The 26,864-nt window shown below is 38.8% G+C and overlaps 1 protein-coding gene across 1 annotated transcript in view; it reads left to right on the top strand.

Annotated features, from left to right (window-relative positions):
* Nucleotides 1-26,864, top strand: part of MGAT4A (alpha-1,3-mannosyl-glycoprotein 4-beta-N-acetylglucosaminyltransferase A) — a 117,046-nt gene that overhangs the window by 73,640 nt on the left and 16,542 nt on the right. Inside the window, exons 6-11 of the mRNA XM_017871810.1 lie at nucleotides 7,768-7,814; nucleotides 9,565-9,678; nucleotides 10,815-10,890; nucleotides 21,671-21,785; nucleotides 23,163-23,293; nucleotides 25,120-25,196. Of these exons, the coding sequence (XP_017727299.1) occupies nucleotides 7,768-7,814; nucleotides 9,565-9,678; nucleotides 10,815-10,890; nucleotides 21,671-21,785; nucleotides 23,163-23,293; nucleotides 25,120-25,196 (560 nt within the window). The remainder of the gene's footprint in view (nucleotides 1-7,767; nucleotides 7,815-9,564; nucleotides 9,679-10,814; nucleotides 10,891-21,670; nucleotides 21,786-23,162; nucleotides 23,294-25,119; nucleotides 25,197-26,864) is intronic.

Here is a 26,864-nt window from a genome sequence, read left to right as displayed (position 1 = left end):
AAAAAAAAAAAAAAAAAAATACTTTCTGATCCTCTTATAATCTCTTCTTTGACCCATGAGTTATTTAGAAAAGTATTTAAATTTTTTTTACCCATTTGAGGATTTCCAAAATTTTCTTCTTTTGTTGATTTGTAATTTAACTACTTCATAGTGAGAGAATACATACTTTGCATGATTTCAGTCCTTTAAAATTTATCAATACTTGTTTATGACCTAGTGTATGGGCTGTCCTGGACAGTGTTTCATGTGTTCTTAAAAAGAATGAATTCTGCTGTTATCCAGTAAAGTGCCTTCCCTTCCCTCCCCTCCCCCTCTTCCCCTTTTTCCTTCCGTCCTTCCGTCCTTCCACAATCATCTATCTAATCTGTCATTTGTCTGTCTAATCTATCTGTCCATCTAATCTATTTATTATGTTAGAGATGGAATCTTGCTCTGTCACCCAGGCTAGAGTATAATGTTGTGATCATAGCTCACTGTAACCTTGAGCTCCTGGGCTCAAGCAATTCTCCCACCTTGACCTCCCAAAGCACTGAAATTACAGGCATGAGCCACCATGCCTTTCCATGGCTAATTGTTTCAGTTTTGTTTTAATTTTGTCTCACTGTGTGGCAGTGGCTGGTCTTGAACTCCTGAGCTCAAGCAATCTTCCTGCCCCAGCCTCCTGAGTAGCTAGAAGTGTCTTTCTATAGATACGTATTAGATCAAGTTGGTTGATAGTGTTCAGGTCTTCTATATACTTGCTAATTATCTGTCTAGTTTTTTAATCTGTCTAGCTTCTATTCTTGATTTTAAATGCTAGATTTATTGTATTGGTGTATCAGTGTTATTTTGGCCTGTAATTTTTCAGCAGCTAGATTTAAAAATGTTTATGCATTGGTTATAAATCATACAAACTGGCTGGGCATGGTGGCTCCCAGTACTTTGGGAGACTTGAGTGGGAGGATTGCTTAAGCCCAGGAGCTTGGGATCAGCCTGGGAAACATAGCAAGACATCATCTGTACAAAAAATAAAAATGTAGCCAGGCATGGTGGTGCACACCTGTGCCCAACTACTTGGGAGGCTGAGGTGGGAGGATCACTTGAGCCCAGGAATTCCAGGCTGCAGTGAACTATGATCACTCATGCCACTGCACTCCAACCTGGGTGACAGAGCAAGACTATGTTTCTTAAAAAAGAAAAATCATACAAACTACTATAGGAAAGAAATGGTATGTGTATTATGTATGAACAATATTCCATAAAGTTTGCTTGTAATTCAATAAATATTTACAAGCAAATAATTTGCTTGTAATTAAGTAAATATTTTTACAAGCCTCTGCCCACTGAAACTTATCGAGGACAAGAAAGAAAACCCCGAAATATGTAATATGTTAGGTGAATGTTAGATGATAGTGAGTGCTGTGGAGGATAAATCAGTAAATAAGAAAAGAGGCTTTGGGTTGCCCAGGGAGGGTAGACAGGACATTTGGGCAAAAGCCTGAGGGATGTAAGAGTTGGACAATCCAAGCAGAGGAACTGTATGTGCAAAGGCCCCGTGGCAAGAGCATTGCTTGGCACATTTTGCCAAACAGCAAGCCTATATGGCTTGAATAGAGAAGGTGGGGGGCTCAGTAGGAGGAGGCAGTCAGAGAAGGGTGGAGTGGGCCAGATCACATAGGATGCTACAGGCCATTGCAAGAACTTGGCTTTTACTCTAAGTCATTAGGGCTGGCAAACTTTTTTTAAAGGACCAATAGTAAATATTTTAGGCTTTGGGAGTCATATAGTCTCTGTTGGAACTATTCAGCTTTGCCATTTTAGCTTGAAAACAGCCATAAACAATACATGAACGAGTGGGGTTGAGTTTCAATAACGTTTTACTTTAGGATAACAGGCAGCAGATCTGTTTTGCCAATCCTGACCCTAATTTAGATGGAAAGTCATTGGAGGTTTTTAATAGAGAAGACACTTTACTAACCCTTTAAAAAAAAAAAGTATCTAAAACGACTTTTTATTCTGAAATAATTTTAGATTTATAGAAAGTTGCAAAAATTATAGAGGGTATCTCCTTCGCTCAGCTTACTCTGATGTTAACAACTTTCGTAGCCATATCATAGTTATTAAAACCAGGAAATTAACACTGGTATGATACTCAACCAAACTAGAGACTTTACCTGAGTTTCACGTTTTTCTGCGTGGGTTTGCCTTTCTGTTCCAGCGTGCACTATGGAACACCACACTGCAGTTACTGGTTCTCATGCCTTAGCTTCCTGCTGTCCATGACAGCTCCTCAGTATGTTTGCATCTTTCATGAACTTGGACAAATTTGTTGGGTACTGGTCAGTTATTTTGTAAAATGTCTCAGTTTGGATTTATGGGCTATTTTCTCATGATTCTATTTTGGCTCTGCATTTTTGGCAAGAATAATATGAGTTAACCTTTTTAAAAAGGATCCTACTGTCTGCTTTGGTAAGGGCAAAAGAAAGGAGACTAGTTAGAAAGCTGTTGCCATAATCGAGGTGAGGCTTGGACTGGGAGACTGTTCATGGAGGTGATCAGAGATGGGTAGATGATGAACATCCTTTGAACTAAATGGGTTCTTAAAAAAAGTGAGAACCACTGCTATAGCATCAACATACTATTAAGGACAAAGCTCCAATTAATAAACTTAAAATAGCCCTTTTAATATTTTCTGTTTAGTTTTGTACATTTGAATAGAAATATATATCAAATTTAGGCTTAAATGTTAAATCTTCAGACAGATTTTCTCTTAATGTAATGTTGACATAGGTCATCTCTGTGTTTCCTCTATTATTGCATTCTATTTTTGTAACACAATATTCAGTTATATATATACATCCATATGTGTACATATTTTTGTTTGCTTATGAACTGCTTCTCTCACCAGTTTTAAGTTCTACAAGCAGAAATCTTCTTTATATACCAACCTATACTCAGAGCTTGATAATATGGATATGGTAGATCCATGTATGTATCCAGCATGGATACAGTGTATATAGCCATCCATTTCTTTTCTCCACATTCTTCTTAATACTTGTTATCTCTTGTCTTTTTGACAGTTAGCCATCCTGACAGATGTGATGATACCTGATTGTGGTTTTAATTTGCATTTCCTTAATGATTAGCAGTGTTGAGCACTTTTCATATATCTGTTGGCCATTTGTGTGTCTTCTTTTGGGAAATGTCTGTTCAGGTCCCTTGCCTATTTTTTCAGTGTTTTTTCTTACTCTTGAGCTGTTTGAGTTCCTTACATATTTTGGATATTAACTTCTTATCAGATGTGCAGCATGCAGGTGTTTTCTCCTAACCCATAGGTTATCAGGCATGCTATGAATTATCTGCTTTGCCATGTAGAAGAGTGGTAGTTAGATGTGATCCTATTTGTCTATTTTTGTTCTTTTTTCATGAGCTTTTGGGGTTGTATCTAAAAAACCTTTGCCCAGGCCAGTGTTGTGTAGTTTTTCTCCTATGTTTTCTTCTGGTAGTTTTAGAGTCTTCTTTTGTTTGCATTCCATTTTGAGTTGATTTGTGTATTTGGTGTGAGTTGAAGGTCCACTTTCATTCATCTGTATGTGGATATCCAGTTTTCTCAGTACCATTTACTAAAGAAACTTTTTTCATTGCGTGTTCTTGGCACCTTTGCCGAAAATCAATTGACCATACATACATGGGTTCATTTCTAGGCTCTATATTCTATTCCATTGGCCAGTGTGTCTGTTTTTAAAAAATCAATACCATACTGTTTACATTACTGTAGCTTCATAGTATGGTTTGAAATAATAAGGTGTGTTGCCATCAGCTTTATTGTTTTTCCTCATGATTAACTTGGTATTCGTTGTGTGTGTGTGTGTGTGTGGGGGGGTTATATATGAATTTTAGGATTTTTCCCCATTTCTGAGAAAATGTCATTAAATTTTTTGACAGGGATTACATTGAATCTGTAGATCACTTTGGGTAATATGGACATTTAAATGATATTAATTCTTCCAATCCATGAACACAAGATATCTTTCTATTTATTTGTGTGTTCTTCAAATTATTTCATCAACGTTTTATAATTTTTGGTGTTTAGTTCTTTCACTTCCTTGGTTACATTTTTTCCTAAGTATTTTTTTGGTAGCTATACTACATGGGATTGTTCTCTTGATTTCTTTTTCAGATAGTTCATTGTTAGTATATAGAAATGTTACTGATGTTTGTATATTGATTTTGTATCCACAACTTTATTTTATTTATTACTTCTAACAGTTTTTTAGTGGAAACGTTAGGGTTTTCTGTAAGTGTGAGTTGATCATGTCATCAGCAAACAGTGACAATTTCACTTCTTTTTCTATTTAGATACCTTTTATTTCTTTCTCTTGGCTAATTAGTGTGTCAGGGACTTCTAGTATTATGTTGAATAGAAGTGGTGAGAGTGTGTTTCCCTGTCTTGTTCCAGATATTCAAGGAAAAGCTTTAATTTTTTACCACGCAGCGTAACATTAGCTGTTGGTCTCTCATATACATGGCTTTCTTGTGTTGAGGTGCATTCTTTCTGTACCTAGGTTGGTGAGAACTTTCTCATCATGAAAGCATGTTGAATTTTGTCCAGTGTATTTTCTGCATGTAATGAGATGATCGTATGGTTTCTGTCTTTTATTTCGTTAATGTGAGTTATCACATTCTTTGATTTGTGTATGTTGGACCATTCTTGGATCCCAGGGATAAGTCCCACTTGATCATGGTGAATGATCCTTTTAATGTGTAGCCGAATGCTAGTATTTTGTTGAGGATTTTTGCGTGTATATTCACCACAAATATTGGCCTATAATTTTATTGTAATGTCCTCATATGGCTTTGGTGTCAGAGTGGCACTGGCCTCATTAAGAAGAGTTTGGGGCCGGGCGCGGTGGCTCAAGCCTGTAATCCCAGCACTTTGGGAGGCCGAGACGGGCGGATCACGAGATCAGGAGATCGAGACCATCCTGGCTAACACGGTGGAACCTCGTCTCTACTAAAAGCTACAAAAAACTAGCCGGGCGAGGTGGCGGGCGCCTGTAGTCCCAGCTACCCGGGAGGCTGAGGCAGGAGAATGGCATGAACCCGGGAGGCAGAGCTTGCAGTGAGCTGAGATCCGGCCACAGCACTCCAGCCTGGGTGACAGAGCGAGACTTCGTCTCAAAAAAAAAAAAAAAAAAAAAAAAGTTTGGAAGTATTCCCTCCTCTTCCACATTTTTGAAATAGTTTGAGAAGGATTGTTATTTGTTCTTCTTTCCTCCTAGAACTGCTTTTGTTAAATTTGTAATTTGTGTAAAGTGACACAAATTACAGTTGTTTAAGTGAATCTTTTACTAGATACGTTAACTAGAAGGCAACATAGGATTTTGTGTAGTAGTACACATGGATTACTTTGTTTTGCAAATTTTATTACACGTTACTTAACAAATCTATGTTCACATAAGTTTATTCTTCTTAGTTCCCCTCTTGGACAGCCTGCCAGAGACCTGGAACTGGTGTTATTCACCTTTGTATTCCTGTTTCTTTAGGTGGACAAATCATTGTCCTTCATTAAATGCTTATCAAGTTGAATTTCAGGTTGTTAAACACAGTGAAGTTCGTAAAAACCATGCTTGTTCATATTCTTCAAAATTATAGATTGATGAGTGGTTAAATACTCATTGGTCAAATTTGTGAATGATAATTTAGTTAAAAAGAAATCACTAATGTTTGGACTTCTATAGAGGAAGTACAAAGAGCTTTGAGCTATATTCCAATTGTGTCTCCATAGTTTGTTAAGAGTTTGAAGGACGTGGTCTCATGAAACTGTCTTACTCATGAGTTGTTAGACTGAACAACAAAATTAGAACTACTTTCAATTACAGAGATTAAAATACTTTTCAGAAAACCTGTTATAAAACTTTTCTAATTTGATGGTTTTATAATTTCCAGGATTAAGCTGTACCTTTTTTGTTTGTTTTTCTCAAGTATTAAGTATTTTGACAGTCTTTATAAGATAGATGATATTTTGTATATCATTGAGTCTTTTAACAATTGAGCATTTTTATGAGCTATCGCTGTATTTAAAATGGATAGGTAGGTGTATTAGTCCGTTTTCACGCTGCTGATAAAGACATACCCAAGACTGGGTAATTTATAAAGAAAAATGGACTTACAGTTCCACATGGCTGGGAAGGCCTCATAATCATGGCAGAAGGCGAAAGGCATGTCTTCCATGGCAGCAGACAAGAGAGAAAATGAGAATCAAGTGAAAGGGGAAACCTCTCACAAAAACCATCAGATCTTGTAAGACTTACTATCACAAGAACAGTGTGGGGGAACCCACCCCCATGATTCAGCTGTCTCCACAGGGTCCCGCCCACAACACATGGGAATTATGGGAGCTATGATTCAAGATGAGACTTGGGTGGGGGCACAGCCAAACCAGATCAGTAGGGCTCTGGCTGGCTCAAAAATGTGGCCATGGCCCTGCAACCCAGCCTGCCATGTCCCTAGCCTGGTTGTCCCTTGGGCTTCCTGGGGTCTTTGAAGGGGCAAGGATCTGGAGTTAGGAGGAGGATGGTGTCTGGACACACACACTGGAGAAATAATGCTTATAATTATTTACATTGGCCCATCACCTGTGCTCCACCCTGTTAATCAGTCTTTACAGCTATCCTAGAAAGCGGTTTCTCCTGTCTTCTTCAATTTACCAGGGAACTGAGGCCCAGAGAGGCCTAGCAGCTCTCCCAAGGCTGTCCAGCTGGTAAGAGGCAAAGCTGGAATTTTCACTTTGGCCCAATTCCATGGTCTTTGACATAGCATCAGAGACAGACTCAGTTTACCTCTTAGAAGAGGTAATGGTGTTTATATCTGTTAGACCCCTGGGAGCCAGAGCCCTGGAACAAGCCAGTTCTTACTGTTGAATGTCACTTCTTCCAGGCAGCCTCTTCTGATGCTTCTACCCTCCAGGCTGGATTAGGTCTGAACTTGGTTGAAAATGTCTGTTTAAAACATACCTGCCATGCTTAGACTTGTTCACTGCAGTGCTTCCAGCCTGGCCTAGAGTAGGCATTCGGTAAATGTTTGTGAAATGTGAATATGTGATTCATTAAAAGAATAAATAAAAGAAAGTAAAATTAATAAGAAGTATTAGAATTTTGACTTGTTCATAATTTAAAAATACACAGATCTGATAAATGTTTATTTCTAACTGATTGAAGTGCTCTTGATTCAGTTCTCCGTGTCAGTGTAATAATATTAATATAGTATAATAACAGCAGCTTTTTATTACATAGTTTTAACATTTAATCTCATCATCTATAAGGTATTTCCTTTTTTAATAGAATAGGAAATTGAAACTCAGAGAAATGACTTACTTTAGAGCATACAGTTAAGTAGCTACAGAGGCAAACCTTGAACTTAGGGTTTATGATTCCAAGTTAGAAAAATCTTTCTTCATATCATGCGGCATCTGTCACTAATACTATTCACTATAGTTTGGATGTTTTGATAGAAGCAGAAATAGTTTTTGTGCTCAGTTTTCCTAGTGAATGCAACACAGACAATTAAAAATAATAAAAACGTCAATATCTGCTTATTTTATCAGCAAGTGCTCAATGACATTCCATAGTACAATAGAACAATACAGAAATGCTAATGTAATCGATTGTCTAAAAATGTAATGTGTTTAATGAATGTTCTTATCATTCATTTAATTTAGAGTTCAGTATGAACAGTTAAATAAAAACATAAAAACTTGAATGTAGATACATTTTTTTTCTTTCCCAGACAGATATTGATTATGTACATGGTGTTGTAGCCAACCTGGAGAAAGAGTAAGTTCTTCTTAATTATAAACATAAGAATATTTTGGTTACTGTTATCTCTTGGGTTTCTTGCTAATGCCTTCCCTGATAGTTCATTTCTCTGTGGAGTTCATTGTTTACTAGATCACCTCTGATTGGTATTTTATATTGTCGTAAAGTAGGTGCATATATATCCAGTTATGTGATGGGATAAATTGGTGTATTTCATTATAGAAAAGACTTGAATGTCCTATGTAGGTAACACTATTAAATAACAGTCTTTAATCTTGAAGACAGTGAATACAGAGAGAGTCATGTGAGATTGAATCTTTCACACTGTATTTACCAGGCAAGATTTTTCTGCTCTCAGGGTAGATATTTATGTAGTAATTTCAGACCTCAATTTTAGACTATGTCTTGATCTGTTCTATTCTGCAAAGATTGAGTAGCAGGTCACTGTGAGCAAGGCACATGGTAGATAACAGAGGGAAAGCTTAGTAAGTTTCAGATATTATTTTTTATAATATTGCCTTAATAGTTTTAATAATGGAATAAAATTAGTCTTGCTATGAATTTCTTCATTAAATTGTATCTGGTTTTGACCCTAAAAGACATACCTTCTACTTAAAAGAAAAGACCAAAAGAAGCAACAATCATTTGCTAACCCTATATTTAATATAATGTGACTCCTTGTCCATCGAAATGTTAACATTGAATATTTAAAAAAAATATGCGTAGTTCAGGATTAAATTGCTATTTGTTTGATTTTCCTGAAGTGGTGAGTTCCTTGGAAGTCCTTAGAGAAACACAATTTGGCGTGGACTTCTTAAGTAAAGGAACAGAGCAGTGATGATTGGACACCTTTCCCACTGACTCAGGGGCAAGTCTGTGGGATTATGCAAGGATTCTGTTGATTTACATCTTCCTCGGTGTGTAGAAAACCAAGCTCAGACAAAAAGCACAGTTAAGCACTAAGAACATTTGTGCAAAGGCAGGCAGTCACACTAGCATTTTGTGGAGATTTGCATACATGAATCAAGGGAGAATGCAAATGCAAAATAAATTACAATTCGGTCAGTACAGACTAATTAAAAAACTTAAGAAAGGGTTCTGAACCTCAGCCCAGTGAGCATTTTGGGCCAGATGATTTTTTGTTGTGGGGGCTGCGCTGTGCATGGTAGAATGTGGGACAGGATCCCTAATGTCCACCCACCAGGCGTCAGTAGTGCTGATCACAGCTGTGGCAACCAGAACGTCTTCAGACGTTGCTAAATGTCCTCCCAGAGGGACAGAGTCACCCCCAGTTGAGAAACACTGGTTGAGAATGACATGTGGTCTCTAACCCATAAGCAAAGCTTCTCGAAGATGTCAGAACTTTGGTTTTTGCATAAATATATGTATTTAAAGATACATACTTATTTGTTTTTCTTCAGTTTTCTATTCTCTGTGAGACCTTGATTTGTTTTTTTAATTCAGTTACATTTTAGGAATGTTAATGCCTACAGTTGGCTTAGGACTTCTATGCTACTTTAATAAGAGCAGTATTTTATAGTTTTTTAAGCATTACTTTAAAAAAAAAACTTTTGCTATTAGAAAAAACTGTATTTTCTGTAAATGAAATCAATGATGGAGATGCTCCATTGAACACCTTGTGGCCATAACATTATACGTTGCTACAAATGATTACTGATGTGTTTTATGTTAAACACAGTGTATTGAGCTTTAAGATAAATAAAATCCTACAGAACTTAAGTAACTCAGCTAGCCTTTCTCATAATAGATTTTCTAAAGAAATCAGTTCTGGCTTGGTGGAAGTCATATCACCCCCTGAAAGCTACTATCCGGACTTGACAAACCTAAAGGAGACATTTGGAGACTCCAAAGAAAGAGTAAGGTGAGCACGTGCCGTTTAAAACCTTCCGCACTCGTGAGCGTAAACATCTAATGCATGTAGTTTTTATTTATCGAAGCTGAAAACATTTTAGAGGTGAATTTGGTAAAATATTCTAGGTCAGTCTCATTAAGTCCAGGACACTTGTGAAAATAATGAGGACTTTTCTTAGAATATGTAAAAATTTCACATCAGCTTTTATTTTACTGTGTTTTCTTTTCTTTTCTTTTTTTTTTTGAGACGGAGTCTCGCTCTGCCGCCCAGGCTGGAGCGCAGTGGCCGGATCTCAGCTCACTGCAAGCTCCGCCTCCCGGGTTCACGCCATTCTCCTGTCTCAGCCTCCCGAGTAGCTGGGACTACAGGCGCCCGCCACGTCGCCCGGCTAGTTTTTTTTTGTATTTTTAGTAGAGACGGGGTTTCACCGTATTAGCCAGGATGGTCCCGATCTCCTGACCTCATGATCCGCCCGTCTCGGCCTCCCAAAGGGCTGGGATTACAGGCTTGAGCCACCGCGCCCGGCCACTGTGTTTTCTTAAACTAGCTTTTAGACCCACTTCTCTTATTTGACTTGCAACAGAGTGTTTCTGTAGGCTACCAGGAATTCAGTGACAGGGTTTAATACGGTAAATTTAAATACGAATTTTTTAAGCATTCAGTCCATATTTATGAACTTCTATCTGCATGCAAACAGTCCTAGGCACCAGAGCAGGGATCCTAAAAGTGCAATTTCTGAAGCGCTCGTTTGAGAAAACATTAAGATATTACTGAAAAAAGGATCTGTGGTCAAGGAAGTTTGGAAAAAATATGTATTAAGAAATTTTTTTCCAATAAATGTCTTTACTGCTGGATATTTTCGTGCCTCTTATGAACTCATATGTTTCTAGAAGGGGAATATGTATACAGACTTACTTGATAATTAGACTTCTTTTTTCCTCAGGACAGCTTGAGGATTAGTGTTCTTGGGAATACATTTTGATAAAGGCTTCATTAGAGGAAAGTGAATTTTCTTTGACTCTTTGTCCTGAGTGCGTGTACATATATATAGATGACATATAGACACTTGAAGTTTATACATTTAATCTTATTTTACTGAGTTTGAGTCTGATTCCTAACTTACTTTTTGCAAATGTTTATTTCAGATGGAGAACAAAGCAAAACCTAGATTACTGTTTTCTAATGATGTATGCTCAAGAAAAGGGCGTATATTACATTCAGGTAAGTGTGGTTTTCCTTTAATGTTTTCACACTTGTGAAGAAAAGTGTTATCAAGGGTATGTTTTCATTAAAACAGGAAGTTTTGAAAGTGCAAACCCTCCGAGTTCTGACAAATCATAACTATCTCAGAGCAGAGGGGTCTCCATGGTAACCAAGCATGTGGTTTCTCCACTGAGTAGGGATGCCTTACCTTTTTCCTCTTTTCTCCCATTCCCCCATCTTCTCTCCCCTCTTCCCTCTCTTCACTGTCAAGAAGAACTAAGATGTCATTATTTGGCAGATTTTAAAGAAGAATTTTCTTACAATTTTTCTTAAGTGAGCTTACAATGAAATAATTTTTTTTTGTAGGCCACAGTACTGTTACCACTATTTTGAAAATAATAAAATTGACATTTAATTCTAACAGTCCAATTTTTTGAGCAGCACAACAGTCCAGTTTTTACCAAGACACAATATGTCATGGGATTATAGACATGAGCTGCTGTGCCTGACATGTAGCATGTTTTAAAATTAGGAAGTATGAGGCCTCCAACTGTATTCTCTTTTTTTCAAGACTATTTTGACTGTTTAGGGTCACCTGAGACTCCTTGAGATTCCATGTAAATTTTAGGAAAATTTTTTTTCTATTTCTGTAAAAAATGCCTTGGGGATTTTGGTAGGGATTGTATTGAATCTATCGATCACTTTAGGTAGTGTGGACCTTCTAATATTATTAAGTCTTCCAATACATGAGCACAGGATGTCTTTCCATTTATTTGTGTCTTCTTTGATTTCTTTTAGAAATATTTTGTAGAAAAATTTTCCACCTCCCCAGTTATGTTTATTCCTAAGTATTTGATCTTTTTTAATACTATGGTAAACAGGATTGTTTTCTTGATTTTTTTTTTTTTTTTGGATTGGTCATATGTTGTCAAAAATATCAACTATACTATTTTGTGTGTTGATTTTGGATCCTGAAACTTTGCTGAAATCATTTATTAGTTGTAGTTTTTGGTGGATTCTTCAGTTTTTTCTGCATATAAGATCATTTCATCTGCAAATAATGATAATTTTACTTCTTCTTTTCCACTTTGGGTACCTTTTACTTTTTTGCTTGTTTAATAGCTCTGGTTAGGATTTCCAGCACTATGTTGACTAGTAGTGGTGAAAGTGGGACTCCCTGCCTTGCTCCTAATCTTAGCGGGAAAGCTTTCAGTTGTTTGCTGCCAAGTTTGATATTACCAATGGGTTTTTCATGTATTACCTTTATTTTGTTGAAGAAGTTTTTTTTTTTCTATTTCTAGTTTGTCACTTTTTTAAATCAAGAAAGTGTCTTGAATTTTGTCACCTGCTTTTCCATATCAATTGAGATGATCATGTGTTTTTTCCCTCCATTTTCTTAATGTAGTATATATTACACTAATTGATTTTTGTGTGTTGAACGATCCCTGTATTGCAGGTATAAATCCCACTTGGTTATGGTATACATAATTCTTTTAATGCGCAGTTTAATTCCACTTGCTAGTGTTCTGTTGAGGATTTTTGCGTCAGGGATATTGGTCTGTCGTTTTCTTGTGTCTTTGGTTTTGGTGTCAGAGAAATGCTGGCCTCATAGAATGTGTTTGAAAAGTGTTCCCTCTGTTTCAATTCTTTGGAAGAGAGCTGTTTGTGGGGGATGGATGTCCATTCTCCCTTAAGTATTAAGCAGAATTCTCCAGTGAAATTCTCTGGTCCTGGGCTTTTCCTTGCTGAAAGGTTTCTGATTACTGCTTTAATCCTCTTAGTTCTTATGAGTGTGGTCAAAGTTTTTATTTCTCCATAATTCACCCATGGAAAGTTGTATGTTTTTAGAGGTTTATCCATTTCTTGTAGATTATTCAATTTGTTTGCACATAGTTGTTCCTGGTAGTCACTTGTAATTCTTCTATTTCTGTGATATCAGTTGTTATGTTCCCTCTTTCATTTCTACTTTTACTTAATTGAATCTTCTTTCTTTTTTTCTTAGCTAATCTGGGTAAGGGTTTATTCATTCTATCGATCTTTTCAAAAACCCACTCTAGGTTTCTTTGTGTTTTTTTCTGCTTTTTTTTTTTTTCTATTTATTTATCTGATCTAATCTTTATTTTTTTTTTTCTTCCCTCTGCTAATTTTGGGTTTCGTTTGTTTTCTTTTTTTCAATTTCCTTGAGGTATAAAGTTAGGTTGCTGATTTTGAGATCTTTCTTCTTCTTTTTTTTTAATGTCAATGTTTACTGGTATAAACTTCCCTCTTTGTATGACTTTTGCTACGTATCATACGTTTTGGTATTTTGTTGTTGTTTTTATTTGTTTCTGGATTTTTTTCTAAATTCCTTTGTGATTCCTTCTTTGACCCGTTGGTTGTTTAGGGACGAGTTGTTTAATTTCCACACATCTGTGTATTTTCCGAGTTTAGTTTTCTGCTATTGACTTCTAGTTTCATTTTGTTGTAGTCAGAGAAGATACATTGCATAGTTTTAGTCTTCTTAAATTTGTTGGCGGGCGGCACTGGCCCACACCCGTAATCCCAACACTTTGGGAGGCTGAGGTGGGCAGGTCACTTGAGTTCAGGAGTTCAAGAGTTCAAGACCAGTCTAGGCAACATGACGAAATCCTGTCTCTACTAAAAATACAAAAAAATCACTGGGCATGGTGGGGCATACCTGTAGTCCCACCGACTCGGGAGTCTGAGGTGGGAGGATCAGTTGAGCCCAGGAGATCGAGACTACAGTGAGCTTTGTGCCACTGCTCTCCAGCCTGGGTGACAGAGTGAAAACCTGTCTTAAAAAAAAAATTGTTGAGACATTATGGGGCCTAACATGTCAGCTGTCTTGGAGAATGTTCCATCGCTCTTGAGAAGAATGTGTATTCTGCTGCTGTTGGGATCAGTGTTCTTTATGTCTGTTGGGTCCATTTGATGATAGTGTTGTTTGAGTCCAGTGTTTCCTTGTTGATCTTGTCTGATCTATCCATAACTGAAAGTGGAATATTGAAATTCCTGCTATTACTGTGGTGGTGCTTGTTTCTTCTTTCCGTTCTGTCGGTGTTGACTTCGTATCTCTGAGACCTCTATTATTAGGTGCATCTTTATTTAGAATTGTTACATCTTTTCAGATATTTGACTGACCCTTTTATTATTATATAATGTCCTTCTTTGTCTCTTGTGACGGTTTTTGTCTTAAAGTCTTATTTTGTCTAAGTATGGCCACCCTTGTTTTCTTTCGGTTCTGGATTGCATGAATTATTTTTTTTCATTCTTTCGCTTTTAACCCATGTGTGTCTTTTGATGTAAAGTAAATTTCTTGTAGATAGTATATTAATGGATCTCATTAAAAATTTTTATTTGGCCTAACTGTGTCTTTTAATTGGGATGTTTGACCCATTTACATTTTTAGTGATTACTAATGCAGAAGGACTTACTATTGCCATTTACTTTATTTTTTGTATGTCTTGGAACTTTTTGTCTATCTTTTCCTCTCTTGCTGCTTTCTTTTGTGTTTTGTTGATTTTTTAAAATAGTGACGTATTTTGATTCCCTTTCTGTTTCCCTTTGTGTATATTCAGTAGATACTCATTTTGTAGTTACCATTGCAATTACATAAGACATCTTAAAGTTACAACAATCTGTTTAAAGCTGATTACTTCAATGACAAGTAAAATCTCTACTGTTTGACATCTCTGTGTCCCCTGCACTCTATTTTACCAGTGACAGCAGTGACCTCTTTTTATATTGCATATACATTAACTTAGATTTATAATTATTGTTTATGCTTTTGGTCTTTAAGAAGTGATTTTAATGTGATTAAAAGATTTAAAAGGGGTACCAGATTTTAAAGTGATTCATGCCCCTGCATTACCTTACTACATCCATATTTATCTTTATATTTACCTTTACCAGGGATTTTTTTATTTTTATATGGTGCTTTATTACTGCTTACTGACCTTTCACTTCACTTGAAAATGTTCCTTCAGCAATGGGGCAGATCTAGTGGTGATGAACCCACTCAGCTTTTGTTTATCTGGGAAAGTCTTAATTTCTTTTTTCTTTCTTTTTTCTTTTCTTTCTTTCTTTTTTTTTTTTTTGAGATGGAGTCTGTTTCCCAGGCTGGAGTGCAGTAGTGGCATGATCTTAGCTCACTGCAACCTCTACCTTGCTGCGCCCAACCTGAACATTCTTAATATAATCACATTTGTCCAGAATCATGCTTCGGAAAGAGGGAGTTCTCTATATTCAAGTCTTCACATTAGCTTATTATGTGGAATTCTGTTTAGTGAGTTCAGTTGTTCATCTACAAAGTGATTAGTGGGAAAAACAATATTAGCTAAACAATTCTCAGTTAGGCCGGGGGCGGCGGTGGCTCGAAGCCTGTAATGCCAAGCACTACGTTGGTGGAGGCCGAGATGGCGCGGATCATGATGTGTCAGGAGGGTATCGAACGGAAACCCTTCCTTTGTAACAGGATTAACTTTACACATCCCGATGAAACCGCCAGTTTGCTTTCTAAACACACGTAATACACATCCAAAGTAGATCCGCTGGGTGGTGCGGAACTCTAGCTGAAGGTAGACTCTGGGCGCCTGTAGGTCCCAGCTCACCTGCAGAGGAGTTGCTGAGCGCAGTGGAGTTTCTCTATATCGGCTTGTTTAGCAACATCCTGGTTGCATCCGGCGAGGAATGACCTTGTACAGATGAGCGGAGACCCTGGACCACCTGTTCGCGAGCCTGGGTGGCGTGAGCATGACGACTACGGTAGCTCAAAAGAATAGTAAAAAATGGAAAAAAAGTAAGGAAAAAATTCTCAGTTAACTGGTAGGTTTTAGAAGGTTCATACAGGATAGATCGTTGACCTGGAACATTTTTCTTGGAAGACTAAATGAGAGGGTCGATGTGGCAAAGGAATTTTAGTTCCACACTTCATTTTAATTATCCCCTCACGATATGGACTCGCAGGGTTGCGGATGGGTTTGGGAAATGTAAGTTCTCACACGCCATGGCGCTTAAAGAATGCTCTCCGGCCGATTGGTGGGTGGATCATCAGGAGAGACGGTGCAGGAAGATCGAGGGACCACCTGGAACTGTAACAAAGTGAAACCCCATCTCTACTAAAGAATCCAAAAAAGATAAAAAAAAAAAAACAAAATACGCGCAGTTACGGCGAGCGTGTAGTGGCAGGCACCGTAGCGAGTCCATCACAATTTAAGTTAATGTTTCGATACTTGATTAACCAGTTATGACTCGTGGCTGAAGGGAGCTGAAGGCAGGAGAAATGAGGTAATCATATCCTCTGGGAGGCGGAGCTTGCAGTGAGGCGAGATCGCGCCACTCACTCCAGCTGGCGACAAGAGCAAGACTCGTTCTCAAAAAAAAAAAAAAGAATGCTTTCCAAAAGACAGTGGAGTCGAGTCAGGGGTTACAGGCGCCTGCCACTATGCCTGGCTAATTTTTTGTATTTTTAATGGGTTCAAGTGATTCTCCTGCCTCAGCCTCTCGAGTAGCTGGGATTACAAGTGCCCACCACTACACCCAGCTAATTTTTGTAGTTTTAGTAGAGATGGGAGTTTCACCATATTGTTCAGGCTGGTCTCAAACTCCTGACCTCAGGTGATCCACCTGCCTCTGCCTCCCAAAGTGCTGGAATTTCAGGTGTGAGCTACCGCACCCGGCCTTCTTTACTTTTGAATTACAATTTTGTCAGATACAATATTCTTGGCTGGCTGGTTTTTGTTTAGTATGTTTCAGCACTTTGAACATATCATTCCACTCTCTTCTAGCCTATAAAGTTTCTGCTGGCAAATCTGCTCATCATCTAGTAGATGTTATCTTGTATTTGTTGGGTCACTTTCTTCTTAACGACTTTCAAGATCCTTTCTTTGTGACTTTTGACAGTTTCATTATGATACTTCTTGGTGTAGATCGATTTATTGTAGTTGGGTTCTTTGAACTTTTTGAATTTGTGTGCCCATTTCTATCCTCGTATTTGGGAAGTTGAAATTGGCTCTGTTCTCCTTGTAGAACTCTCATAATGTGTATGTTGTTTCGCCTTATGCTGTCCATAGGTCCCTTAGGGTATCATTATTTTTCTTTACTTTTTTCTTTTTGCTCCTGTGCCTCAGTAATTTCAAAAGTCCTATCGTTAAGTTCACTGATTCTTCTGCCTGCTCAGGTCTGCTGTTTAGTCCTTCTAGTGAAATTTTAACTTCAGGTTTTGTATTCTTGAGTTTTAGAGTTTCTGTTTGGCTCTTTATAGTTTCTATCTCTGTTGATCTTCTCATTTTGTTCATGCATCATATTCCTGATTTCATTTAGTTGTCTATCTCTGCTCTTTTTTAATTTACTGAGCAATCTTATGACAGTTATTTTGAATTACTGGGCAATTCATATGTCTTCATTTCTTTGGGGTTGGTTTCTGGAGTTTTGTTCCTTTGGATATGCCATGTTTTTGTTTATTTGTGTATCTTATTTTTGTTGTTGGGATCTTGGCATTTGAAAAATCAGCCACCTCTCCCAGTCTTTGCAGTCTGGTTTTGTAGTGGAAGGATTTTCTTCAGTCAGCCTGGTTAAAGACTCTGGAGCCTTTCGAGCCTTTTCTGGGGCCACATACTCTCCGCCTGTGGGTGTCATCTCCTAACTGAAGTTCACTGACTTCTACCCAGGAGCTCTGCAGCACTGTGGCCTTGTTGGTAGTGTAGTAAGCCGCAGCCCTGGAGCTCCACCTAGTTTCTGTCTCTAGTACTGCAACCTCTGGTGCCAAGTGATGGCCTTTTGTTCTTAGCTCCCAACCTGGTGTCCTGTTCCTGTCACTACTTTGATTTAGATGAGACAGAAATCATTCCCTCTGGCTGCACTTGAAGAAGTCAGAAATACTGGGCGTACACCAACTTCTTTCTGTCCTCAGGGAGAAGTCGGAAATTGAGAGTTTCCTCATGGTGCACTGTGCCCCAGAGAGGGCCTCTGGCTGTCAAATGCTCAGATTTGGAATCTGTGTCTTGTGTGGGGAATGCGTCTTGTGTGTCTGAGTTTTCTGTTTCTGTCTTGCTGATGTCACTCTCACACAGCCCTCTTTTACAATGGAGGATCATACTGTATATACTGTCTGATAACCTTTTTTGCTGTCACTTAACATATTGTTGATACATACCTTTATATGCCAGTGAATATAGATTGGTGTCATTTTTAATCCCTTCTTGAAGTCCTGTTATTCAGATATCATAATCAACCTTGTTGGTCATTTAGATTGTTTCTAATTGTTCAGCTGTCTCAAAGTTAAATTCAGTGAACATTCTTTTGTTTGTCAGAGACAGAGTCTGACTGTCACACAGGCTGGAGCGCAGTGGCACGGTCATAGCTCATGGCAGCGTCAAACACCTGGGCGCAAGTGATCCTCCTGTTTTAGCCTCCCAGGAAGCTGGGACTATAGGCATGCACCACCATACCGGGCTAATTTTTGTATTTCTTTTTGGTAGAGACGGGGGTATCGCTATGTTGCCCAGGCGGGTCTTGAACTCCTGGCCTCAAATGATCCTGCTGCCTCTGCCTTGCAAAGAGCAGGGGTTACAGATGTGAGCCACTGGCATCAATGAACTTTTTTTTTTTTTTTTTTTGAGACAGGGTCTTCCTCTGTTGCCCAGGCTGGAGCGCAGTGATGCAAACACAGTTCACGACTTGCTGCAGCCTTGACCTGGCTCATGTGATCCTCCCGCCTCAGCCTCCAGTGTGGTTGGGGCCACAGGCATGCACCACCATGCCTGGATAATTTTTTTTTTTTTTGACTTTTGTAAAACAGGGTCTCACTTTGTTGCCCAGGCTTGAACATTCTTCTTTTTGTTTGTTTGTTTGAGACATGGTCTCCCTCTAGCCCAGGCTGGACTGCAATGGTGTGATCTCTGCTCCTTGCAACCTCCACCTCCCAGGTTCAAGTGATTCTCCTGCCTCAGCCTCCCAAGTAGCTGGGATTACAGGCACTTACCACCATGCCTGGCTAATTTTTTGTATTTTTAGTGGGGACAGGGTTTCATCATATTGGCCAGGCTGGTCTCAAACTCCTGACCTCAAGTGATCCACCCGTCTCAGCCTCACAAAGTGCTGGGATTACAGGCATGAGCCACTGCACCTGGCCTGAACATTCTTAATCACATTTGCCCAAAAATTATGCCTCAGGAAAGAGTGAGTTGCTTTATATTCAAGTCTTCACATATGCTTATTATGTGCAGTTCTCTCAGTGAGTTCATTGTCATCTACAAAGTATTAGTGGGAAAAACATACTAGTCTAAAAAGTTCTCAGTTAATGATAGTTTTAAATGTTCATACATAGATTTTACCTGGGACATTTTGTTGAAGACTAAGATGAGAGGTGATGTGGAAAAGGAATTTATTCCACACTTCATAATTATCCCCTTGGGATATGACTCCAGGGTTGCATGGTTTGGGAATGTATCACACCCATGACTCTTAAAGAACGCTTTCCAAAAGGCAGTGGAGTCAGGGGTTACTTTGTGATTGTCACAGACATACACCTCAGGGGAAAGGGAGATGCTGTGGCTTAGAATGGAGTTTCCACCGACAGCATCACACAGTTTCATAAAGTGCTTTATTGCAAAGAATTCTGAGTTGAATACGGTGTCTTCTGGAAAAGTGATAGATGATGCAGGCACTTCACATGTGGTACTGAGTAATTCATATGGTAGCACATAAGAAAGCGTGTTATGGTCCGGGCGCCGTGGCTCACGCCTGTAATCCCAACACTTTGGGAGGCCGAGGTGGGCAGATCACCTGAGGTCAAGGGTTCGAGACCAGCCTGGCCAACATGGTGAAACTTCGTCTGTACTAAAAATACAAAAAAATTAGCTAGGCGTGGTGGTATGTGCCTGTAATCCCAGCTACTCAGAGAGCCTGAGGCAGGAGAATCACTTGAACCCAGGATGCAGAGGTTACAGTGAGCCGACGTCGCACCACTGCACTCCAGTGTAGATGACAGAGGGAAACTCCATCTCAAAAATAAAAAATAAAAATAAAAAAAGAAAGCACGTTACCTCAGGCAGTCCCACCTGCAGTGATGCTGAGAGTAATCAGTGGGTTCCGTCTGCCCGCCTCGTTGCTGCATTATGAACTTAGCTGTGCAGCAGCTGTTCCACTTAAGGTTTCAGCATCCATTCATTCTTTTACCCTAGATCAATTATTTCATTAGCGGTTTCCAAGTGGTGCTTTCCTAATTCTGTAATTGCTGATGCTCTTAGCTTAGTTCTACATGCTATGTTGAGTTCTTCTAATAAATAATTTTTTCTTCCCTTTATTAGATTACCTTGAAAAATAGTTCTTAAAGAAAAGCTGGAGTAAATGCTTGATTTCATTCTCTTACTAATTTTTAAAGTTGGTGCCTTAGCAATCTCCCGTGATGGCTGTTTTTAAAGTATCATTATGTTACCTATTGGGTACTATGTTCACTATTTGGGTGGCGGGTTCAGTAGAAGCCCAAACCGCAGCATTATGCAATCTATCCATGTAACAGACCTGCACATGTATCCCCTTAAAACAATGTATCATTATGAACTCGTGGATATTTAAAATACATTTGATTTGCCCCAGTCCATTACAATCATTATTCTTATTGATGCTTTCATTGGTACATCATAATCCAGTGGGAACCCCTTCAAATTGGCTTTTGTATCCTTTCTATATAAGTCCAGCAATCTTTTGGGGGTGCTTAAGTGATCCTCCTGCTTCAGCCTTCCGAGTAGTTGGGATTACAGGTACCCACCCCCATGCCTGGCTAATTTTTTTATTTTTTGTAGAGATGAGGTCTTGCTCTGTTGCCTAGGCTCATCTTGAACTCCTGGGCAACTCAAACCATCCACCTGCTTTGGCCCCCCGCAGTGCTGGGATGACAGGCGTGAGCCACGGCGCCTGGCCTCAGTAGCGGTGATTGCTTCTTTGATGATTTTCTATCCCAGATCTAGAACTGATCATTTCTCTGAGGAGCTCTGTTCCTCTGCAGGGTGTGTGGCATATAGAAACACAATCTGTGCGCTTAGAGGTGCTCATTGTTAGTGTGTTGTTTTTGCTTCCAGGACTTTCAGCAAGAAAAAGTGTATTTTATTTTACAGAGGAAAAAAATCACAAGTTTGTATTGATAGTTCCAATTCACACTGGATTAAGATGTAAGATTTCAGGGTTATAATAAAATTGTAGGGCTCGTACTTAGCTTTTCAAACGTTTACATGTATTTATTTTCTTTTATATTGAAAGTCTTGGTTTTGAATAATATCCTAATAATATAATTTTTTATTCTATAATATACCTAAATAGCTTCAAAATATCAATACCATTATCACAACTCACAGGAAGACTACTAAATGCAGTATAAACTTTCTTTGTGCTTTCTCCCCCATAGAATGTATCCTGATATCCTCCTTCTCTCTCTTTTCTCCCTCTATCCCCATAATTTCTGCTGTGATAAGACCTTTATCTTATTCTCTCTCTGCCCCGTCCACTCACATGTCAGCATCATTCCAGCTGTCTTACTTGGAAAGCATCTCCTCATTTCCCTCAGTGTTATTTCCCATAGAAAGGAGCAGCTTAGTTGACTTATGATGTATTTCTTCCATTGTATTTTCTTCACTTTCTTTTAATAATCTCTAGCTTTATTTTTTTATTGTTTCTACCATTGTTTTCTTGATTTTCATGATAAAAGTATGCTTGTATTTGTCCATAATAATGTCCTTCTCTCAATTCCTTTCCTTCTTTTTTTTTTTTTGATGTATTAATATGGTTGTTCAATTTTCTCTAGCTTGAAGATGATATTATTGTCAAACAAAATTATTTTAATACCATAAAAAATTTTGCACTTCAACTTTCTTCTGAGGAATGGATGATTCTAGAGTTTTCCCAGCTGGGCTTCATTGGTAAGAAAAGTGTCACACTTACCTCCTTTTCAGAAATAACTGTGACTCTCAGAATCTAAAACCAAGTGCTTACTTGTCCTAAAGTTGTCTTTTTTCCTATGGAAATGGGTTGTTTTTGAGAAAACTTAAGTTAGGTAAACCTCTTTGTATGACATGATGAAAGTCAACCCAAGATAATTTGGAGACTTCTCAGATGGTCGTGTTTCCTCTAGAATTTTCCACAACGCCAACCATGGTCCTGGTGAACATGTTTGATTTTTTTCTTCTCTGACATTTCCAGCTCCTTTGTTAACATAAGATTGCTGTTCTTTTAAAAAGAGGACCACAGAGAGTTTTCTCATATGAATTCCTAGTATTTTCATGCAATGCATGAAGTCCTCATTAATGGTGATTAATTTTTATTCGTTTTTCTCTTAACTAGTTGGGGCACTCATTTCTAAATGTTTTTTGGCTGCTGTTGCAAAATTAGCCAGCTATAAAGAATATGTTTGAAGTTGGCCAGGCGCAGTGGCTCATGCCTGTAATCCCAGCACTTTGGGAGGTCGAGGCATGTGGATCAACTGAGGTCAGTTCAAGACCGGCCTGGCCAACATGGTGAAATCCTGTCTCTGCTAAAAATACAAAACTTAGCCTGGCGTGGTGGCAGGCACATGTAATCCTAGCTACCCGGGAGGCTGAGGCAAGAGAATTGCTTGAACAGGGGAGGTGGAGGTTGTAGTGAGCTGAGATCACGCCACTGCACTCCAGCCTTGGGGACAAGAGCGAGACTCTATCTCAAAAAAATATATATATATATCTATGTTTAAAGTTGAAGAATTGAAGGAAATTTACAGGGTTCAAATAATACTCAGAGGATAACATTTCATCTCCTATGGTACTTTTTAACACTTTAAGCATTAGAGGCTGGACCTTTGACCTTCTTGATCATTTAACTCAAAACTTAAGACTCAAAAACCATCTTTACTTGTGAATGCTTCAGTGAAAACAAAATTAGGAGTCCTTGTTTTTTGGATTTATTGATTTAGATGAAAATTTTTTACCTAAACCTCTCAGTGTTTAATGGGAAGAATCTTAGTAACAAAGGAAGGGAAAATCTGATTTCCCTTTTGAATGCTTTGGGCCATTAGGTATACGATAGATTATTATAATAACATCAGGAATTTACTACATCTGTTTACATCCAGGGACAGCTCATGAGAAAGTTTAGCCAAAGCAACTTTGTTTAATTTTGATAATACAAGTGGGGAAATTGTTTATGATGATTTTATAGTTGAATGCGCAAGCTTCAGCGTATATCGTGGATGAGAGTTCACGAATGTCAGCCAGTTTGGTGCCTGGTTTCTGTACTGCAGCTATTGACTGGGAATATCTTTTCAGGTAAAATGTTTCAAGCGCCGGATCTTACTCTGATTGTAGAATTCATATTCATGTTTTACAAGGAGAAACCCATTGATTGGCTCCTGGACCATATTCTCTGGGTGAAAGTCTGCAACCCTGAAAAAGATGCAGTAAGTTAATTCCTCACCAGAGTGGAGGGAGTTTCTTTTCTGTATTTCGTGAAAGTGACTTTTAGAGATTTTGCAAATAAATCATTAAATAGGTCGGTGATATAAAACTTCTTTCCTGAGCTGATAAAAAGTTTCTGTAGTAGAAGAACTTTTAGATAGCAGTGGAAAATCCTGTAAAGCAGGAAGCTGTTGCAAGATGATGGATGTTCTTTAAATTGCTGATAAACGTTCCTAGTGTTTGTAGGCCCTGGCAGTTCACTAACTATTGGCTGTAGATGTTAGTCATATCTGTTCTTGCATGCGATGCCATTGCAGTTTGTTTTCTTCATATTTCCTGTTCACTCTCTTTTTCCATGTATACTGCGGACTTTACTAGACCCTAACACGTCTGTAAATGAGGAATAAAATAGAAGTAATATTTTATACCAAAACAATGACACGTTAAAGTACCTTTCAGTGTGTTACTCACAGCAAGCCAGTGTTCATAATAATATGATTACCTTTGGGATGATGGTTGTAGTCAAGTAAGTGAATAATAATTTTTGCTTTGATCATTCAGATAGCACATTATTGCCATAGAGATCTTATTATTAAGAGTAATTAGGCCGGGTGAGGTGGCTCACGCCTGTAATCCCAGCACTTTGGGAGGCTGAGGCGGGCGGATCACGAGGTCAGGAGATCGAGACCATCCTGGCTAACATGGTGAAACCCCGTCTGTACTAAAAATACAAAAAAAAAAAATTATCCGGGCGTGGTGGTGGCACCCGTAGTCCCAGCTACTTGGGAGGCTGAGGCAGGAGAATGTCATGAACCCAGGAAGCGGAGCTTGCAGTGAGCCAAGATCGCATCACTGCACTCTAGCCTGGGCAACAGAGCAAGACTCCATCCCCCAAAGAAAAGTAATTAGGCCAGGTGCAGTGGCTCACACCTGTAATCCCAGCACCTTGGGAGGCCGAGACTGGAGGATCACTTGAGCCCAGAAGTTCAGGACAAGCCTGGACAACATATCAAGACCCATCTCTACAAAAAAAAAAAGTAATTTTTTTAAAAAAAGACTAATTAGGTATGTTTTCCTTGTCCAATTTGAATTGTATCTCTGAAAAAAAATACAGCTTTTAATTTATTTGGTGTAAGCATACACAAAATATAAAAGTATAAATTCTTAAAAAGGTCCATTTTGATGTGTAATGATAAGTATTATTGTAAGAACATGTCATCATAGAGTTGTCTTACCATTCCTTGTAACAAATAAGCATTAATGTGACTTCATGACCTTCTACTCCCTAGAATAGTTGAATCCTCATACCTGCTAGGTTTTAGGATACTACCCTCTGGTGTCTGTAGACTACCATTGCATTCTGTCTAAAAAAAAACACACACACACACAATTTAAAAAAAAAAAACACACATTCTTAGAGGAAATCATGGAATATAGCAAAATGGCAGAGTATCTGTTTTCCGACAATTAGTTGAACATATAAATTGTTTTCAACAATTCATTTTTTAGAGATCTCAGTCCTTACATGTATTTTCACTGTGACTTACAGAAATTTTTATTGTAGGACACAAAACAGTTAGTGTCATCTTTAACCTCCTACAATACACTTGCATTTCATTCGTCCTGTGCAATTTTATTTAATAGGTGGTTAGGTTCTAAAATGAACCTGTGAGGTAAAAAAATCTGTAGTAAAAATTAAAACCACACAAACCCTCTAAATCATCCATAAATTTGGGTACATGAACTTTTGGACGATTTCATCCATTCCTTCACCCTTCTGTAGTCCATGTTTTTCTGTGGCCTGTAATTCTTCAGTTGCTTCCCCTAGAATGTCGAGGGTGCTGTCACCACATCCTTGACAGTGGCCCGGGAAACCCTGCGAATCATTCACACATTCTCCCAAAGGTTATCAGCCCGCTTGGGCCCTTGAGTCCTTCCATTGCCGCTGGAGTGACAGGCTGAGTTCCAGACACTGTGTTGGTGGTTTCGCTGTCTCTTCAACCTCGCACTCCTCTCCCACCCTTTGCCCTTCCCTGTGACTCTTCCTTCCTTTCTTTTTCCTTCCACTTGAGTATTTGTGCAAAGAAAATACACTATTTCACCTGTATCATACTGACAGTAGTAATGCCAGTGAAGTGAAACCTCTTGAGAAATAGGCATTTTAGCACCCAGTATATTATTGGAAGTCTTCTAAAGTGTAAATTTCTTTTTCTTTTATTTTCTTTTTCTTTTTTCTTTTCTTTTTTTTTTTTTTTGAGACAGCGTTTCACTCTTGTCACCCAGACTGGAGTGCAATGGTGCAATCTCAGCTCACTGCAGCCTCTGCCCCCTGGGTTCAAGCAATTCTCCTGCTTCTCAGCCTCCCAAGCAGCAGGGACTACACACCATGCCTGGCGAGTTTTTATATTTTTACTAGAGACCAGGTTTCACCGTGTTGGCCAGGATGGTCTTGATCTCCTGACCTCATGATCGCCCCCGCCTCAGCCTCCCAAAGCACTAGGATTACAGATGTGAGCCACCAGGTCCGGCTGCTAATTTTTGTATTTTTAGTAGAGATGGGGTTTCACCACATTGGCCAGACTGGTCACAAACTCCTGACCTCAGATGATCCATCCACCTTGGCCTCCCAAAGTGCTGGGATTACAGGCATGAGCCACCACGCCCAGCCAAGTGTAAATTTCTTATAAATATGTGTTTTTTGATTTTTTGGGCCCCAAACTTATATAAGTTATTGAAAATGAAAAGTCTAAAAATATCTGTCAAGGGGGCCCTCGGTGTTGCACAGCCCTCACACACAGGCCCACGCGTGAGGACAGGTGGAGATGGAGCGTCTAGACCATGGGGCACTGTCAGTTAAAACGTAGGTGTCCCTCCCTATGTTGACAGAGATTGTCTGTGGAATTTTTCATATCATTTACTCGCTTCTAGGCAAATGAGTGCCTCACATTTTCAAGTTGCTTTCATGCAACAAAATGTGCCATTTATATTTTGCAAATTGAGACAGAGACTCACTCTGTTGCCCAGGCTGGAGTGCAGTGGCGTGATCTCAGCTCACTGCAAGCTCTGCCTCCCGGGTTCACGCCATTCTCCTACCTCAGCCTCCCGAGTAGCTGGGACTACAGGCGCCCGCCACCTCGCCCGGCTAGTTTTTTGTATTTTTTTTTTTTTTTTTAGTAGAGACGGGGTTTCACCGTGTTAGCCAAGATGGTTTCCATCTCCTTACCTCGTGATCCACCCGTATCGGCCTCCCAAAGTGCTGGGATTACAGGCATGAGCCACCGCGCCCGGCCAATTTGCAAATTCTTCATTATATTATTCAATAAAAAATATTTTGTATATTTGAACCAACCCCCGAGTCTATAGTCTGTGCATTTTAATGTTAAAAGTCAAATCTTTATTGACATGTGTTGATGGATGGTTGAAATTAGACCCTTCATTCTTCCCTTAACTATGCTTATTTTAAATTTCTGGATCATGACTGTCTATCAAGTAAGTAGCAAATCTATTAGTGCCTCAAAGACTAGAAAAAAATATGACTTGTAATTATGACTTGAAGTTGTTTTCTTTTCAATT

Source organism: Rhinopithecus bieti, unplaced genomic scaffold (assembly GCF_001698545.2).
Source record: "Rhinopithecus bieti isolate Rb0 unplaced genomic scaffold, ASM169854v2 scaffold_6935, whole genome shotgun sequence".
NCBI classification, from domain to species: Eukaryota; Metazoa; Chordata; class Mammalia; order Primates; family Cercopithecidae; genus Rhinopithecus; species Rhinopithecus bieti.
This window is presented reverse-complemented; position numbering and strand designations above follow the sequence as displayed.